Here is a 19,312-nt window from a genome sequence, read left to right as displayed (position 1 = left end):
ACTTGGCTACCCCTTATCAACCAGGTCAGAGGACCTTCTCTGACATACGGATTTAAAGAAATGGTCTAAAAAAGTCACCTTGGCAGACTAGGCCACAGCAACTTCACACTTTTTATAAAGATTTGGTTTGTTTTCTTTGGATGGAGAAGAAAAATTACATAGAGGACCATGGTTCACAAAGGCCTTGTAACACAATCAGAAGACGAAGAGAGGAAGGGCAGTATTGATGCCATTAATTCCAACCTACAAAGGGCTGTGTTGCTTTTGACTGTTTTGTACAAAATATGCCATGACGGAGTTCCAAGTGTTTTCTAAAGAACGCAGGATTTCAAATGCATGACCAAGGACAAAGCAAATGAGTTATCCATTCATGGATCACTAGCTGAAAAGCAACTATTCAGTATCAGTTTAATCACTTAATACTTTGACTCTATGCCTCTATAACAGAGGGTAGCTCATAATTTAAAGTCAAAGCATTAGACACTGTGGGCATATTTAAGTCAGTGGATCATGACAATTAACACGAACCCGTGCAATTTGTTTAAGGTGAAGCATCAACTGTATATTCAACCTGAGTATATCATGTCAATAATTTTACCAGAGACAGATTTTTCCTTTCACTTTCATTTTTTTCCTTTTTAACAGGAAAGCAAGTAAATAAACATCCGGGCAGTGCTAAATAAATCTGAAATATAGTGTGCTTTTGCTGAGGTGTCTATTTTACCACTGAGACAGGAATTTCAATTATCCATCCACTATTATTATAGCTTATGCTTAGGTTGAAGGGGGCCGGAGCTGATCCCAGCTGTCACTGGGCAAGAAGCAGGGTACATCCTAAGCAGATCGCCAATCTGTCACAAGGCCACACATAGAGACAGACAACCATTCACACTCACATTCACACATATGGACAATTCTAGATTCACCTAGTCACTAATTAACCTGCATGTCTTGGAACTGTAGGAGAAAACCAAAATACCCAGAGGAACCCATGTAGGGACTGGGATGACTAAAAGCTCCACACAAAAATGTCCCAGCCAGCCAGTAGATACAAACCTAGTATCTTGCCATGACGCAACACTGATAACCATTGCACCCCTGGGAATGTATTTAGTTATAGGTCTGCATATTTTGACATGTTTTTTTCTCCCTCGAATTCATTTAAAAGGTCTGTTCCCCAAGTTACTTATATGACATGAAATAATACTTAATTTAGACCATTCAATTAGATGCAATTTGACTTATGAGAATCAAAAATTTCACCAATACAAATGAGGATGTAAAATATGACATCTTGAAAATTCAAAACCAATATATCTTTTTGTACATATTTTTACTCTGTCATTGTTTCTCGATACAGGCCGTAAAAGTCTACTTTTTAATTAGAGGTACTTTGTTCTGAAGAAATAGACCCTGTGAAAAACCTATTAAAAAAAAGCCATGAAAAACTGTTTAGGATGCACAAAATGTAAACACATTTTTTTTCTGATTCTACCTCAGGTTCAGGTACTGTCAGTAAAAAAATCTGACTGGGGTTCTCAGTCTGGTCCATAAGCAATCAGCAAGCAGTCAGTCAGTTATCCTCCCAGTCAGTCAGTCCATCATCCATCCATCAATCCATTTTTGAGAACTGTCATTCATCAAAGCAGTCCAACAGGTTAGTCAGCCTCTCATCCATTCACTCAAAATATCATTTAGTCTGTCGTTAATACTCCTTAAGCTTTCCACTATTTAATAATTCCTTGTACCACCCAGTCATTACCCAATCCAATCAGACTGCCATGTAGTCTGCAAACAAGCAGGCTAAAAAGTTAGCCCACCCACAAGTTGTCTATGTATCCAAGCAAACAGCGAGTCTGGCAGGAAGTCAGGTCAGTCAGTCAACCCTGGGGGGTCCTAGGGTAGTATTAATCAGTCTGGTTTCTGCTGAAAAGCTCAATCTGCAGATGATGGATGAGCCATCGTGCTGAGGGAACTGAAGTGACAGGTGACAAAGAAGGACACACACACACACCTGTATAAATCCCCTCTCCCTTCTGTCTGGCCCCAATATTACACCGTCAAGGTAGCAGGGTGAAAGTGCGTGTGTGTATGTGTGTTTATGTGTGTGCAGGTGTAAGTGTCTCAGCATGTGTCCTGCTCTGCTAATGAAGTCATCTGAGCAGTGATTTAACAGCCCTGGTGTAAAAGCCTACCGCCCTTAACTCATAGCCTTGCTCCATTAGAATGTGATATAAACCCTGGGCACAATAACTGTCCTGCCACTGTAACAATATATAGGAGGCCAATGGGCCACACTGCTAACTCATACAGTCGAGGCAGTGAAAAAAAATTATTGGCTGTGTACAGGGAAGGGAAGTCATCCAAGGAGACTAAAACTTCTAAGATTGAAAATACAGATCACCACAAGGTCATAATGCTAGGTGTTTTTGTACAGCACACAGCAGCGTCATTACTATTAATGCTGTCAGGTCAGATTATATCCTGTGGTTTGTCCAGAAACAGGACATGGCAAAAGAGTAATTGTTGTGAAGTCTCCGTGAAAACAGCCGAGGGCACTTCAGTCTGTGGTTACACAGAAAGCATTATCCTTATCTGCACTAACAAATGGATCAGAGGATCAGACATCAGTGCGCTTATCCCATGAATGGCCTTCTATAGCTTGAGAGATATTTTTGAGTCAGAGATGGATCTGAGGAAAACTTTGACAGCTTACATGTCGCCAGCCGTGAAACTAACTTCCTGCTCTGTGCGAGCGTCTCAGGCAGAACCAAAGCCATTCTCCAAATCCTCCATGAAATCTGCTCCTCTGGCCCAACAAAGAGAGGCTAATGAGGCAAATGACAGAATCTCAGACACTTTGATACTGTGAGATTAGGGTGAATTATATAACCTTTACCCCATCCCACTCCCATCCTTCCTTCTACTTTTTGGTGCCTTGTCAGCATTGACTGCTCTCTCTCTCCCTCTCTCTCTCTCTCTCTCTCTTCATGTCACTCACAATCTCAAACTGCAAGTCCGATATCTCTCTCTCGTCCTATCTGACTTCTTATCCACTTCATGCAGTTTCTATTCATGAATGCTCCAACACTAATTTGGCTCAGTCAAGCAATGACAGTATCTTTTTTAACATGCAACACTGCAGCATATAAGGGGAGGAGGAATGGAGTGTGTGTGTGTGTGTATGTGTGCATATGTGTATGTGTGTGTGGGAAGAGGGGGTAGAGACATGAAGGCGACAAAGCTCGTCACAGCACAGCACAGAGCTGTGTACTTCACCCTTATTAGACCTGTGTCCTTGGCAGATGCAGAGCTTGCCCTTTGTTAGAAAGGTGTGTGTGTGTGTGTCTGTGTGTGTGTGTGTTACTATGGCGGTGATTTAGAATGGATTGGGAGTAGGCGTGGAGACAAGGTGCAGTAGCCCCATGGCTCCCTGATAGCTGGTAGCGTGACAGCTGTGAATGGAGAACAGGGAACAGCCTGAAGTATTGCCATCTAATATGTGTCACATACCTGCATAAATATTTATGCCCGTGGCAGAGCAGAACAGGAGAGAGCTGGGGGGGGGGGGGGGGATGGGACAGGAGCGGTGGACTTGGGTGAAAAACTCCTCAATCAGGTGACACCAAGATCTGAGCCAGTCACTCTTCTTCAGTCTCAAACTACTTCTGTGTCTAAAGGCCTTGAAAGTACCCGAAGAGGTGGCATGCCTCAATTACCATAATCTGCAAACATTTTGTCATTTTCTCGGTCAGACGCTCGTGTGCATGCGCATACAAAAAGACAGAATTACTTAATTCACCACACACAGCATGTTACAGTAGTCCAATTTCCTTTTCTTTCCACAGCTCAGTCTCTATTGTGAAAGCCATGGGAGCCCACTAAACAAAGTGGAAGTCTGGACCTCTGATGGGGAGTTTATCCGCATAACTGAAGCTTATGGCGAAATTAAGTCAAAATGGAACTTAGAGGAAGAAAAATCAAAAAGTGTCAAGTGAACACCCCGTTTTGTACAGTTAAAGTCAGCAGCACACACCTCTGTGGAGTGACGCTTTTATTTCACCTGTGAGGATCACAGGATCAATGAAAACACAACATGAAACACCCACACACTACTGTCAGTGAGCGTGTATATGTAACAAGTGAAATGAGTGTTTTACCTGTTGGCCAGCAGAGTTTTGAAGGTGACCTGACTCATGCCCTGATAGGCTGGCAGCAGCCTTGGCCAGTCCCATGCCCAGTCGACCACGGCGCTCTGTTGATGTATGAGGATAACGTATTGTTAGTTATTAATCAGGGTTAATACCATCAGTGCATTACCGCTCCAGCTGAGACCCACTAACAAAGGAGGAGGGGGGTCCCCAGTGCAGGCCACTGACACCAGGCGATCAATCATGTCCACACAAGAAGGTTTTTATTCCAATAAGACAGCAATTAATTTATAAATCCATTTGGGAGATGTAGCCATCATTTATAGAAAGATAAATCAATTTTGGGAGCGAGTCGTTACTCTTCTGAGTGCTCTGTTTTTTTTCTCCATCTTCAATGGCACCCCGCCAACCCCCTCTCCTTTTCTCTCTTTCCCGTCTCGAACTCTCTTTCTCTTTTCTTAAACAAACACACACACACACACACACACACACACACATCTGGCTTGACTAGAACCATATTGGGAAAGCAAATAAAAATCTGATTGCTTTGATTGCCAAAATGTCACTCTTAACTCCAGGCTGAGTTTTATTGACAAAAGGAGGAGAACTCTACTCGTTCCCTCCATCCACCCCCCACCCATGCTCCTTCCTCATAGGTGATTGATGGATGTAACTTTTTTTTGTCCTCCTCCCTCCATTTCATTTGACAAACAACACAGGCACCTGAAGCAGAGCAGGCATTTTAATCATTATCTAAATAGGGTGTTTCTATGCAAAGCTATGCAGCCTCCTGTGATAAGCTGAAAACAGGCCAAGTCGTGGGATTAAAACATGTCTATTTAAAAAAGAAAGAAAGACAGAAAAACAATAGCAGCACATTACAAGGGAACACACATGTATAAATGCAACTAATGCATTTGTAAAAAGCAGGGAAACAAACACAAGTCTGTCTTGAGGAAATACCAGCTTTTGTTGATTGTTTTTGTGTGATATCAGTGGTATTTCCCTTGGTAGTAGGAGGAAAATGAGGAGGAATGCTAACGTTTCTTAAGCTGAACTAAAATCACCTGTAGCTACCCTTTAAGGGAAAAAACTCAAATCTAACAATTAACTGAAGATCACGGTGGTACTCCTGGGGATACGTTTGGGGTAAGAGGGTATATGGTTCAAAGCCTCAAAGAAGTGCACTTTAAGACGGCACTCTCCTTTAACATGACTCACTTTTTATGAAAAAGAAAAACTCTGTCATCTTTTCTTTCTTCCTGCCAGCCTAACTCCTGCTAGGAAAAGGCAGCGACCTATGGAGAATAGGGAAGCTGAGCCCCAGGAAGACCTGACAACTTCAGAGACTGCCACAGTACCAAGTTCACTAGAGACCCAAACACCTCCTAACCTTCAACATTAAGCTTCTGGCCTTGAGAGGAATTTAAAACAACACCACCTTCCATATCACAAGCACACCCACACAGCACTAAGTCTAGAGACGTGAAGACGCTCAAATAATCACTAGAATAATAAAGATATTGTTTTTCATAGCGTTAAATGAAATAACAAATAAATGATTGGCAACTAAAATAAACTGTGATTAATTAAAATACCTGATCCAGCTTCTTCTTGCCAATGTGGTCAAATTGGTGTAAAGGGTTGAAACGAGAAGACTCCACAGGACTGTCGGTGCCAAGTGCAAAGTTTACCAAGCGGGGAGGATCATTTGGTGAGTCTGTGCTTCCACTCTGAGACATCAACAGTTCCTGTAAGATCCAAGGAGAGAGAGGCTAGAAACACAGCAGAGACACAGAGAACCAGGGCTGAAAAAGACATATTGTGACTGACAGCCTTAAACAGAGAAAAGAAAAAGTCTGACAAACTAGGGCTGACAACAGAGAAAGGCCAAAAAGTTACCTAAAAACTAAACTTCATCAAACTGAAAAATCTATTGAGCGAACACTAGGATGTTCAGCATGCAGTGTACGCAGTGTACCTATTGACATTTAGCACATTTTGTATTGTTGTATTTTCTTCAGCTACAATAAGAATAATCAACTCAGTATTTGCTTTTTCCTAACGTCACGACTGACCCAGCAAAAGCACTAACCTCTCAAGTTTAGACAGGATTTATATAATTATAATTATTATATTTAGATTTTTGTTTATTTTATATTCATGTCCCACTTTTCATTCTTATATGATGAGCAGAACAGTCTCAACAGTCAATTTTGTCTCACTCTACTTCCTTAGTGCAGGTGTCTAGCACGATGTATACAGTATAGAATAACGAGTGTGTGTACTTGATGAGTTCGTGTGTATACGGGCATCCTGGTGTGAATTCACTATATTCCCATCCGTCAGCTTGACATGGCCTACGAACCTCTTCTTCCTCCACCTCACCACCGGCCCGGTCTGTCCCTGACCTGCGTGTTCGTACCTTAACCTTGGGTGGGTCGAGATACTTGAGCTGCCAGAAGGGTGACTTAGAGCCTTGTTGGGAAGCCTATTCACATTCATCCAAGAGTTATAGCTGTTTATGGATTCCAGCAACAGCAGAATAATGTGTATGGTGCTTATGTTTGTGTTATTCAATCATGTTTCCCGATAGACAGCCTATAGGAACATCATGTCAGGGAGAATCACATGAGCACTAATTAAATGTAGCTCTATAGACATTTCCATTCACCAGTATTTTCCATTGTGTATTAGTTTAACTGACCAGGCATTTGAGGCTCTTTCATTGAGAGCCTGCAAATACTTAAAGCATTCTCCCTACTTGTGTACTTAAATATTACTAAATTCTCTCCATTCAGTTTATGATATTTATATAGGTATGTATTCCAATTACTACGGGCCCTTTCTAGAGAACTGCTACTTTTCGAGTTGTTAAACTTTTTTTTTCTCTTAAGTGAATTCAGCTAAAATAACTTCCACTTGAGTTAAAAAAGAATGAGTGCTCTTCCTCCCTGTGATCTCCTCCAAAGAGCTCTGTACTAAATCTGGGAGCTGCATGTGGCTCCCTCTCCCCTACATCTGGTGAGCGTATAACACAGGAAATCGCTGTAGGTTTGCACCCTCGAGGTCACCTGAACAACAGAAGATCAGAACGAGCAGACTGCACACAAGAAGCAGCCCTCTTCCCTCCGTCTCCCCCTACTGAACAGCCTGCGGCCTCAGGCCAGCAGCCACCTAATTGCTGGGGAGAGGGAGTGCTTCCCTACCTCATTGCCTTGGATGATGTGATAGATCTGCCTCAGGTAGTCGCTGCCACCTGCTTTGTGGCAGACCTCCAGCAGCATCAGGCCTATTTTCTGCTCAGTCAGTTCAGCTGCAGCGACTCCACTCTCCTTTCCTCGCTCAAACACACTGAGAGAGAAAAAGAGATGGGAGAGAGCACAAAGATAGAAAAAAAAAAAACAACACAGAGTGGAGCAAAGAGAAAGGAGAGGAAACGGGAAGATGGGGGTGACAGCTTGTACCTGAAAACTACCTCTGGCTGCAGAATATATTCTCTAGTTTGGAGAGAAATCTGGGCTGAGATTTAGAATTTGCTACACACAAGAAAATTAAGCGAATCACAACAAGTTTTAAAATTAATTTCCTTTCCTTTTCTTACTTTTTAGAGAAACCATGCACTCCAGAGGGCAATTGAATTTAAAATGCAATTCCTGGCAAGGTAAGAACTGTTTCAGTTCTCCAAAGTCTGTCTACAAACCATGCAGTGTGGTCAAGACTAACACTGGTGAAAGTGAGCAGAAATAAATACACACAAATTATAGAGGGTTCGATAACAAAATCATTTTCACTGTTTTCATTACCATTCATGAGATACATAGGAGATTTGGACTGAGGGATGGTGCTGCACTAAAAATGATGTGGGTGTGTGTGTGTGTGTGTGTTTAGGTGTGTGTGTGTGTAATTGTGTGTCAAGGTCCTCATGCATGTATAGTCCCCAACCTGGGCAGGTGCCCGCATCATTTTCCTGCCCTTCCTGTATGGATGGATATCACACTGCCGTCCATCAAACCGTCTCCTTCACATACACTTCCTGTCATTGTTCCCTCTCTCTCTCTCTTTCTTTCTCTTTCTCTCCCTCTCTCTCTCTCTCTTTTCCCCTTTGTAATTATAAGGTGGCAGAAACGGTGTCGCCTGTCAGCCAGCCATTGGCTCCTTGACATTGAGAGTGGCAAAGGAAGAGGAGTCCCGTCTCGTCCATATACATTCCCTCATTCTTTCGCTTGGCGGCCTGGCAGTGGTGTTGTCGGCGATGGTGGCTGTGCATCCGTGTCAGCACCTGCGCTGTATCCTTTCCTGTCCATCACTGTGCAGGTGAAGCAGATGATTGGATTCAGTCAGCGGGGTGATTAATGAGGGCCCCTCCAGATTTGGGACAGCCTATCAATCATGTCATTAGGGCCAATGTGCCCTGAAAGAGGCAGACCTCCGCCAAGGAATAACTGCATTCATCTTCATCTGTGTATGCATCCCGTCAGCCCAGCCAGGGTCACCATGATGGAGAACAATAATCTTCTCCTCTACAAATTACTTTGCAAAGACAAGGTGGGTGGTGTGTGGAGGGGGGGGGGGGGGGGGGGGGGTTTACAGTTGGGAAAGGAAGGAGGGAAAGTGGGATGAGGGAACAGAGGTGGGAGGGCTCGCAAGGGGCAAATGTTCTTTGTAGAGGGTTTAATGTGTGTGTGTGTGTGTGTGTGTGAGTGAGATGCCAGTGAGTGAAGTGCCAGTAGTTTTTGGAGTTATTACATCCACCGCTCTCCCTCTCTCCCTCTCTCTCTCTCTGACACTGTATTCTGATTGTTTACAAGCCAGGCGTCACTTCCCTGTGAAGGTTAGTTTAATGAATAGTAATGATCCCACTGAATGCCTCTGACAGGTGATACATAATCACTCTTCTTTCACTTCTCCACTCAACCTCTTCCCCACCCTATCTCCATCTACTCTTTCTCCGCCCCATCTCGCCCCTCTTCCTGTCACTGAAACAGACAGCATTTACTAGAAATGGCCATAATGTACTCAGTGTTTTTATTTATTTTCTTCTTTTTTTTTTTTAATTGTACATGTTGTGCAGCGGCGCCGAATCACCTTTTCATGAGGATTGATGCATTCAGAGTTTGTTGTTATGATGAAGCGATACCAAAGATGCAATTTCTGGGAATGAGCTACAAAATGCTAAGCCAAAGGTCACAAATCAGCCCAAAGTGAAAGCTGTTTTCCCATCACTCCAGCCTGCAGTCCTCTCAGTCAGACTTTAAGTCCATCATTTACCACAACCAGCATCTGAGCTTCATTGATCTTACTCATAGAGTTTTTGAGTGAAAAATGATCTTGATGATACGATACATCAGAATTTGAATGTTCAATTATAAAAGCATATCTAAGCTGTATTCTTTCCCAGTATTTAATTTAGCATCTATTGCATATTTAATATCAAATGGCTGTATAAGTCAGTTTGATCAGTTTGCACCTTCAGTCCTCAACCCCCATCTTACTATTGATAAATCACTGAAATTATCTTCTGGGAAATTCATTTTATAAAAAGCTGCTGTTACGATCAAAATTCCCTGAATAAAATTACATTAAATTTTGTGTTGGAAGTGCACATGAAGAATCAATATTAACTGAGACTAATGATGGATAATGCAATTACTGAATACATGACAACAACCTAAATTACAACAATACCATCCTGACCTTGAACTTTCTCTAAATCCCTGCAGTTGACCTCTCACCTGTCTGTGCAGAGCTTACGGGCCTTCTGCAGCTGCATGTTTATCCATTTGGGTCTTTTTTCTTCAAGAACCTGCATCACTTTGTGCACTGTGGGTTTGGGAACACCCTGCCAGACACACAATAGGTCATAAAGATAGATGATGATATTAAGGCTTTAAAATGTTCGTACTTAACATTAATTCATGTAATAATGTATACATTCAAGCTTGCATTTATTGGTATTATTGTGGTTGTTGTCTTTAGCCCATACTTTCTGTTGGACGCCCATGGTAGCCTGTAGACACTCAGCCAGCAAGGAGAGGCGGTCCTTTGCCCCGCGGTCCAAGGCCAGACCACTCATCTGTTCTAGTGTGTCCAGGTCCTCTAGGCCATGGATCAGGCAGCTTAGCAGGGTCCAGAGCAACAGACCCACCACCCGCAGCTGCCGGGCATGCTGGGAGAGGTGTGTCTCTGCCACTTGGAACATGTAACGAATGGTGAGAGGCACAGACGCTACGGCTAAGGGCAGGTTGGTGAAAATGAAAGACACAGCTTGAATTGCTAGGGATATGACAGCTGGAAGGAGAGAGAAAAGTTACTTGTTAGTTTTGGTGAGACATCCTTAAGTTTCTAATATATCCTGTGAAATGTGACACCCAGTCCGTGCTTACTCTTAGACTCTTTTACCCGGGCTTCCAGTGGTATGTAGTTCCACTCTTTGGGTATTTTAACCAGCACACGTTCAGGTACCTTCCGCTTAAACAAGGCTCCGCTAAGTTCCTCTGTGACCTGCCAGCCCATCACCATAGAAACCAGGTGTACCAGGAGGCTGTTGGTAGACTTAGTGACTATAGCCCGGATGCAGCTGATGACTACAGGTACGGTCCGTGTGGTGTCTGACAAAAACAGTAAGTGATGGCACAGGTAAAGAAGGGCAGCTGAAAGAATTTACTCTGGACACTTAAAACTTTACAAATACTTTTTATCTTTGATTTTAGGTAGAAACATATCTGACACGCTTTAAAATACCAATGTTAAGCTGAATCACTTGTGAATATAATTTTACCCGTAATGTTTGAGTGCCAACTTACAGAGTGACTAGTTGTTTTCTGAAGTGAAAGAAGGGAAATGCACTGATTTAAGAAATGACTGTATCTTCTGTTGAATTTCCTGTTAAAAAAATGTATTTATGCTGCGCCAAATCACAACAGAGTCATCTCAAGGCAATTCACATTTTAAAGTCAGACCTTTAGTTCTATCCTATATTGTAGTATTGGGCTTTACAAACAAGACAAACAAACAATAGTCCACCAAGTGTATTTGCATTCACTTTGTGTTGGAATCTACTATTCAAACTATGGGAAAATAAAGAGACAGAGTCAGAAAGATGAACTGCTTAACAATCCATTGTGCTAAAATATTCTGTTTAAGTATCCACACTAAAGGCAATATGTCATGGTAATATTAATAAGTTCTCTATTATACACAGGAGGCTGACAATAGAAATCTTACTAGTTCCTCCAGGTGCACTGTGGCTTTGATCACTCTGCCCATTCACATCCTGCTTAAATTGACAGCGGAGAAGCTACAGTACAGCATAAATTTGTATGGCCCCCATAAACTTCCTACATTGTTTGCTGTAAAACCAAAGACTATATCAGAGGGCTATAGTCCTATGACAACCTTCGAAGTGTACCTAAATCTCTAGGGATGTTTAACAAATGTGTAACTGCACACCCAAAAAAACATAGAGAAAAGTGGGATCAGAAAATTATTTAGCCTTTCGAAGTAGTACTCTGTGGCAGGTGAGACCTAGACCTATTTTTCAAAGTCTCTCAGTTTTCAGACTTTATACCACCCACTACTGTATCGACTAATGTATTGATTTGAAACAAACTGCTGCAGTGTGATGAAACATCAGTGTTAGTGGAGAAATAGTGAAACTCTCACTGTAATCTATGAAATTTAAGTTAAGTTTAAATAGAAATGGGAGCACTGGGGGTATCCTGTAACCAAAATTATTACACAAAGATTTGGCACAGTCCAATAATTAAACTAATTACCCTGTGAGGATAAATCATGATTGGATGACATTGAGAATTTCTCTCTGGGTCACTCTTTTTTTTCCTTTTTTCCTCTCAGTCGACCCCTCTCTTGCACGTTTCCATCGAAAAACTCTTCACCAATCACATTAATTTATGCTACAATAATTACCACTCACCCTGGATATAAAAATCACCACCAAAAACAGTTCCATACTCCACAGGAGTTCTGATTAAGCTCTGTATCAAAGCGTGTACCAGTGAGACACAGAAAGAAAGAAGAAGTTGGGGAGTAATTGCAGTTTTTGTAACAGGATATTAAAGTCATGCTTTAGCTCATGTGCAGGCAGTGTCAGAAAATGTGACCACATCGCTAAATGAGACATCCTGCTTTCCAGAGGGTGATAGAAAAATGTTAGTGTGAAGTAATGATCTCTTTACCACAACATCACACAGTAAGTTAGTGCTATTTTACCTGCCAGTGTGTAGAGATGTTCCCATAAGTGTGCACTCTCCAGGTATGGCTGAAGAGCCTGGGTCAAGGCCTTGGGAACATTATTCAGGCAACTGAGAAGGTTGAACAATGTGACTATGAAGTCATCTCCTGCCTTACAACTTTCTGCAGACACTTCTGAGTCACTCTTCTGGCAAAAATCTAAAAAAAAAAAAAAAAAAGACAAAACAAAACAAAACAGAGGCAGTACGGTGAGACACACAACACAAATAAATGTGTGGATATTCGAATGTCACTCAGTTTAGGAAATCTTGATATTCTGAGGCACTTGACACACACAGAGACAATAGGATGCACAAAGATAAAAAGGCTTACTCATACACACACACACATACATTACAATAGGGGTGTGTGCAAAAGCTGACTGTTTTTTGAATTATCATTCAGAAAATATCAACCTTATGTAGGTAGGTAGGACAAGATGTAAAACTCTACCCTATGAAACAGCATCTTGATTTCTTCGCACAAAACACATTGGAAAATGTCAAGGCTGCCCGACCTGACACATGTTAACAGAAAGGCTGAACAAAAGGCATTGTGGAATAGAAGGGAAAGAAAAACCACATCTGTGTTATATGGGGAAAAAAAACAGACCAGAAAAAAAAAAAAAAAAAGAAACAGAAAAAGAAACAGATTTCAAAGCCGCTGGCTGTGGGATCTGCAGCACATGGAGACAGGAAGTGAAAAGGAAGAGGTTTTGACAGGGTGTCCTTGTGGGGGTTGCTGTCTGAGCGCAGGGTTGAGGATGGAGGTGTGTGCGTGCGCAACCCATATGGATGTCTATATATGTATTTTGTGTGCTTGTAAATGTGTGTGTGTTAAGTTGACAGGGGTTGCTGAGGAAAGGCCCATTGCGCCAGAGGTGGCAGACATCCAGCGGTCTGTCAGTCTGCTATGTGGGAGATGACAGCTTTCTGAACAGGAGAGTGGATGCAACACAGCAGTCAAGTCGAGTGAGGGGGTGCTGTGGTGGAGGGCAGCATGACTTCCTTCTGACTAATGCTAGACTATTTTAAAATGACAGGGCTAAATTAGCTGCTGCGTTACAGGGGCTGCATCAGCCAGCTTAGTAACAGGCAGGTAGGGAGTACTGCTACTGCCACTCAGGGTCCAAATGAGAACGGGACCAAAGTCCAGATGAGAAGAGGATCTCCAAGTCCCTTTCATGTCCCTCACTCTCTTCTTTCACTGTGACACATTTAACACATACATTTAAAAGCGGTCAACCACCCTGACCTACAATCAGTCTGTTAGACGGCATTATGTGGGTTCTACCAGCATCTTGTTCTCTGCCTGTCTGGTAATTGGTCCTTAAGGAGAGGGTGTTCTGGATATCACTGCTGTAGCTGAAATAGTTTGAGGAAACAGGGGTGACTAACATTAATTTCCACTTGGGGTGCTGGAGACCGTGACAGGTTAACAAGGTGCCTTTTAATAATGATCCCATTAAGGAGCAGCTGATGACTTGAGAAAAACACATGATAGTGCACTGGCACATCTCAGTGGAGTTTCCACTACTGCTGAAGCACACAATCCTTCCAGTGTGTTTGTGTTTCCATGTAAGTTTCTCTTCTTCTTTTTACTTTTCCTCACTCTCTCATGCTCTCTCTCTCTCTGTTTCTTAGTTTATCCAACCTTGATACAGAGCCAATGCATACACCTGTTTATCTTCCGGACAACCAGTCAACCAGTCAGAAGGGTCCAACCTCTGTAATTGGAAGCAGACACACTGATGATAATAAAAAGGCTGTGTGAAAGAGTGTGTGAATGTGGGTGTGTGCATGTACAAAATCTGATTTGGGGTGAGCTTTGCAAAGGCAAAAATTGTTAAGCCAGACAATCAGGAAATACCCAAATATATACTGTACGTATATGGGGAAGTACAGTGGCTTAAAGGGGTATAGGTGTTCAGTCAAGCTGTTCCTTCGGCCTGTCTGCATCCTGGTTAATTAGCCCGTCACCATGATAACATATGAGAGTCAGCGCTTCCAGTGTTGATTTACAGCAGCATGCGGGGAGAAGCATTGCAGGGCCCCTGAGCCTGACTCGGACCGAGCAAGAAAACGAGACAGTGAGAGTTGTTATTAATGAGGTCGCTATAATGTGAATTAATGTGCAAGTGCACAACAGTCTTTAAAGGTTAGACTGTTGCTAGTGTGGAGGAGAGAATAAGGAAGGGAAAATCTTTAAAGGTCAGCCTATGTGCTCTGCCTGGGTCTGTTGAGTGTTTATTACTGCGCTCTATTGATTTAATGATGATGATGACCAAGGTGAAAATGATGATGATGGCAAAGATGCTGATGATAACTTCATAAAATGGATATTGCTCATGTAAGGTCTGTATAACTCGCTTAGGATCTTAGAGAACTATAATTAAGAAACTGGTAAACACCTTCCCACACACGACCCTTAGAGGATTGACTCTTTAGACCCAGTATTAAAAAAAAAAAAAGAAAATTTCAAAAATTACTTTACATGATTTCAATTATCCTAAAAGAAAAACAGCTGGGTATGTACACATTACACATTCTGTTAACATATACAGTACCATCCACCCATGTAGACAAACAAAAAAACAGACTTACAAGAGTTTTCCAGGAGTATTCTGGGCAGGTGACACTCTCTGTACAGTAGCATTCGCAGTAGCAACTTGGGATTGTGTCCTGGGTCAGAGGTCAGCAGCCTCAGCTGACATGCAAAGGCTGTCTGGCCCATAAGGCCATCTCTGAGAGTGGAAAGAAGTAAACCAAGTTGACAGTTCTGCAGTGTCAGGTGAGTGTACAGATAGCAGTCCATTTAGCAAAAGACAAAAAAGTGAAAGACAAAGAGAAGTCACAGTTGTCTTAGATGACAGTCTGGGAGGAAATAGTGTTGATGCCACAACTTCCTTCAATGTCACTCATTCCTGATACAAGCTTAGTCTGCAAATGCCTTCACTCTCGCTTACTTATAGTGTGTACCGGGAAAGAATTAGCTCTAATCTTGGCCAGCTAAAAGCAAATTAACATTTGGGAGACAGCCAAATACATGAATATACAGCAGTACCCCCCTCCTACATCTTTTGTATAACCAAGAGGCTGCAGCCAGCTGTGGGTAATGAGCCATATCCTTGGATTGTGTGTGTGTGTGTAAGAGTGTGTGCATGTGCAACCTTCAATGCCTCTGTGCTTGTGTATGTGTGCAAGTGTGAGAGCATGCTGACTGCATGTTACTTTATACATCTCAATAAAATCTAATGGAAGGAATGGACAGAGTTTGTCTGAAGAGCGGAGGAGGTGGGAGGCGTCTGCCCAGAAATTAACCATTCCATTTGAGCCAGAAAGCTAGAGCAGGGTGCACCCTACTGCTTGACTGAGGACAACTATGCCTCAATCTGACAGCACAATTTATGATGTCACTGGGACTGCAAATCCAGAAGAAATCCTCTTTTAACTGCTCTGATAAATCTACCCAGCTACAGCGCAGGGTCAGCTTACAGAACAAGACATACAGATACAGTCGCACACAGACACACACACATGTGGTGTGCAGAGGCAAGAAGTGCAGAGCACAAATGTGTACGAATACAGAAACACACATAGGGCCATGAAACTTAACTTCAGATGCTTTTTTTTAATAGCCTGTAATGCTGGATGATTTATTTATGTGCTTTGTGATTGTATTATTGTTTTATTTAATAACCATAACAATGTGTTTTTTTTTAATGGGCTGGGGAAATATTTGGCCACAGAGCACTGGTCCTGGATGAAGACCTGTGAATCTGGCCAACAGCCACTGGCAGGCCCTGGCCCCTGTTGCCCTTGCATGCTGTGCAGGAGGTGGGAGCAGAAAAATAAAGAGCTCATAAAAATAAACTAATTTCATCTTTCCCATACTTAGAAGCAGGAGTTTAGTTTGATTTGTGCTCCATCAGCACGCAATGACATCACCTCTGTCTGCGAAGGCGATGAGGGGAGGAGTGTGGAGTCAGATAGAGTGATTGACTGCACTGTGAAGGTCACCACAGTAACTGCACACACATGGACACATGTATGCAGGCATGTGCTAGTGCATACACTCATACACATAGTGAACTCTGTTGGTGCCTCAGTAGAGTATGTGAAGCCCTCAGCAACCATCAGCATAAACAAAATCACTGTCAGTGGCAACGGTAGTTTATTTTTTTTTCTTTCGCAACTTGCATCTGTGTTATATTACAGCAACAGCAACTCGAGCCTGAAGCCCGGAGCACCCGATAAGTCTGGTTATATATCTGCACATACAATATATGGCTTTAACACACATGTGGTTTTACATATACAGTGGCAAGAAAGAGTATGTGAACCTTTTGGAATTTCATGGATTTCTGCTTTAATTTGTCATAAATATAATGTGCCAAAAGTAATAATACAAAATGTCTTTATTGAGAACAACCATAAAAACCTCACAATACAGGTGGAAAAAGTATGTGAACCCTTTGAATAAAAAGGCTAGATGGACTCAGGTTTTCAGTTAAATTTACTCTCACTCTCACTTTTTGAGTTACTGCCACACAAGAAGTGTGAGCCATGCCTCGCCAAAAGGAGCTTTCAGAGGATCTACAATCTTTTGGAGTGGCCAAGTCAGAGTCCAGATCTGAACGCAATAGAGATGTTATGGAACGACTTGAAGAGAGCCACACACGAGACGTCCATAGACTATGACAGAGCTGAAACAGTTCTGCAGGAAGACTGGGCTAAAATTCCTCCTGAACAATGTGCAGGTCTGAATATTATATTTGTTATTACTCTTGACTTAGATGAAGATCAGATCTCGTTTTATGACAGATTAATGCAGAAAACCATGAAACTCCACTTACACTTACTTTTTCTTGCCACTGTATACAGCATTTACACAGTTGGTGAAAGTTTGCATGATTAAGCAGATCAGAGTGTCCATGCTTGTGTATGTACATACACGGTGTAACATATTGACTACATGCAGGGTGTGATATGATTGCATGATGGTGTATTTTACATACTCAGTTTCCTGTTCTGTGAAGAAGTCAGCATTGACAGCATTTAGCCAGTTTGAGACAGGCCTGTCAGGCTGTGGCATAGACTCCATCGCAGGATTAATCACAAATGTCCTAGAGAAATTGAGACAGCATGTAGTAGTTTTGAGCAATCAATCTATTATAATAAACAAATATAAATATATATATATATATAAATAATATATATAAAATATAATCAAATATGTCTTCCTGCATATACCTTCCTTTATTTTTACCCTATGCAGCCTATGTCCTATGTTATCATAAACTCTATTGTGGAGTTTAATTAATGCTCATTTGAGACATATTTGATGTCAAAGTCAGCAGCTACACTTACAAAAGTTTGGTGTAGCTGGTTCTGATTTTACTGGAATGTAGATTAAATAACATAAAATACAAAGTGCATACGAACCTATGCAGCAAAGATAAAGGTGCTGTGACAATGACGAGGACTGTCAGGAGCTGCTCACATAGGCTGTGGATTTGGTGCGGCCAGTCTGAACCACCAGCTATTATGATGATCGCCGAAGAAGGACTGGAGCTCGCCAAGGCCTCAGGACTTTCACACAAACTCCACATAAGCTGCTCCACATACAGCAACACCACCGTAATGTCACATCTTTGAGACACAGCGAGCAAACAGAAAAGGTGAATGCATAGATGAAAACAGAAAAGATGAGATATGAGGGAATATGTGAGAACACTCAGGGAGAGTCCGCCATCACATCATGACATAACTGTCTCACTGCACAGCCAGTTAGACAGCAGAACCTCCTGGTGATTTTACTGTTGGAAAGTTAAGGGTACTGCTGGCTTTGGATTTCACTATAAAAGTCACCGCTTTTATGGTTAAACACCCATAAATCTGTTTCCTCAATTGGTTGTGGAGAGCTACTTATCATCTCTCATCTCCTCATGCCTCCCTATGGCCCGCATCATTATTAGACACACTGAGGGATGGACTGATACAGGAGATGTGAGGTCGCATAAGAGTACCCAAGCGAGTGCTATACGCATAGGAAACTTGGAAAAGCTTTGAAAAGCCATCTGTTTAGCCTAGCCTTACAACTTTACAACATCTCCAAGCAACATAAACCAGGCTTAGTGTTGACATCATGCAGTGCTGCATGTGTATACTGCGCTTTGTCTTTGTCACTCTTTCATCCTCTTGCTGTGTCTCAGTTTAGCCTGTTCATTGTCAACATTTGACTATTAGGAAGAAAATTACAAAAAATGAAGATGTAAAAGAAGACCCTTAAACCCTGAGAGTGTGTGCCGGTAATTTGACTGATTTCTGGTTATTTGTATAGCACCCAAGCACAACCAAACTTAATTTAAGGCACTTTACATTGTAAAGCTAAGACTTTACAGAACATTAACAGTATCGAACTGGGCTCAGTGAGATGCTAAAACTATGTTCAGACCTTCACCATCAAACCCATAGCAGCTGAATATAACTAGGACAACAGTGAGAGAGATGATAACATAAGGAGCTTTGTCCAAGAGTTTGTAATTAAGAATACTATTATGTATATTACAATAAGGTTTATATTAAGTATACAGTATAAATACTGTATATCTACATTCGTTTAAAAAGTACAATCACACATGTGAGGAAATCACAAATTAACGAAATAAAATAATAATAAAATGGTGATCAGTTTTGATTCATTTCCATGATTCAAAGTTCACTCTTGACCTTCCAAACAGCATCTGAAAAAACTACAAGAGAAGCGTTTGATATCACAGCAGCTTCATCAGCAAATGAGTTTGCCTCTCACACAATTGCAGATGGTCCGATTTCAATTCTTTCTAAGCACTTTTAAGCACCTCTCATCCACGCTGGCTTAAAAGCAGAGATTGAAGTTGTTTTCTC

The 19,312-nt window shown here is 41.8% G+C and overlaps 1 protein-coding gene across 4 annotated transcripts in view; it reads right to left on the bottom strand.

The window, feature by feature from the left end:
- kiaa0825 (KIAA0825 ortholog) overlaps nucleotides 1-19,312 on the bottom strand; it is a 104,605-nt gene that overhangs the window by 54,224 nt on the left and 31,069 nt on the right. For 3 of the 4 annotated variants that reach the window (XR_003297713.1, XM_026344297.1, XM_026344298.1), the window contains exons 13-22: nucleotides 17,849-18,055; nucleotides 17,422-17,529; nucleotides 15,008-15,147; nucleotides 12,384-12,563; nucleotides 10,538-10,762; nucleotides 10,138-10,442; nucleotides 9,887-9,993; nucleotides 7,361-7,505; nucleotides 5,750-5,902; nucleotides 4,161-4,255 (exon numbers count right to left, since the gene is read on the bottom strand). Coding sequence is in view for 3 of the 4 variants with exons in the window: in XM_026344297.1 (XP_026200082.1) it covers nucleotides 4,161-4,255; nucleotides 5,750-5,902; nucleotides 7,361-7,505; nucleotides 9,887-9,993; nucleotides 10,138-10,442; nucleotides 10,538-10,762; nucleotides 12,384-12,563; nucleotides 15,008-15,147; nucleotides 17,422-17,529; nucleotides 17,849-18,055 (1,665 nt within the window). In the remaining variant the exon portion in view is untranslated. Of the gene's footprint in view, nucleotides 1-4,160; nucleotides 4,256-5,749; nucleotides 5,903-7,360; nucleotides 8,461-9,886; nucleotides 9,994-10,137; nucleotides 10,443-10,537; nucleotides 10,763-12,383; nucleotides 12,564-15,007; nucleotides 15,148-17,421; nucleotides 17,530-17,848; nucleotides 18,056-19,312 lie in introns of those variants that run through there. The other variant, XM_026344299.1, reaches the window with a different exon arrangement.

The sequence above is a fragment of the Anabas testudineus genome, chromosome 9 (genome assembly GCF_900324465.2).
Source record: "Anabas testudineus chromosome 9, fAnaTes1.2, whole genome shotgun sequence".
NCBI classification, from domain to species: domain Eukaryota; kingdom Metazoa; phylum Chordata; class Actinopteri; order Anabantiformes; family Anabantidae; genus Anabas; species Anabas testudineus.
The sequence above is the reverse complement of the archived record's forward strand: the minus strand, read 5'-3'. Positions and strand labels throughout refer to the sequence as shown.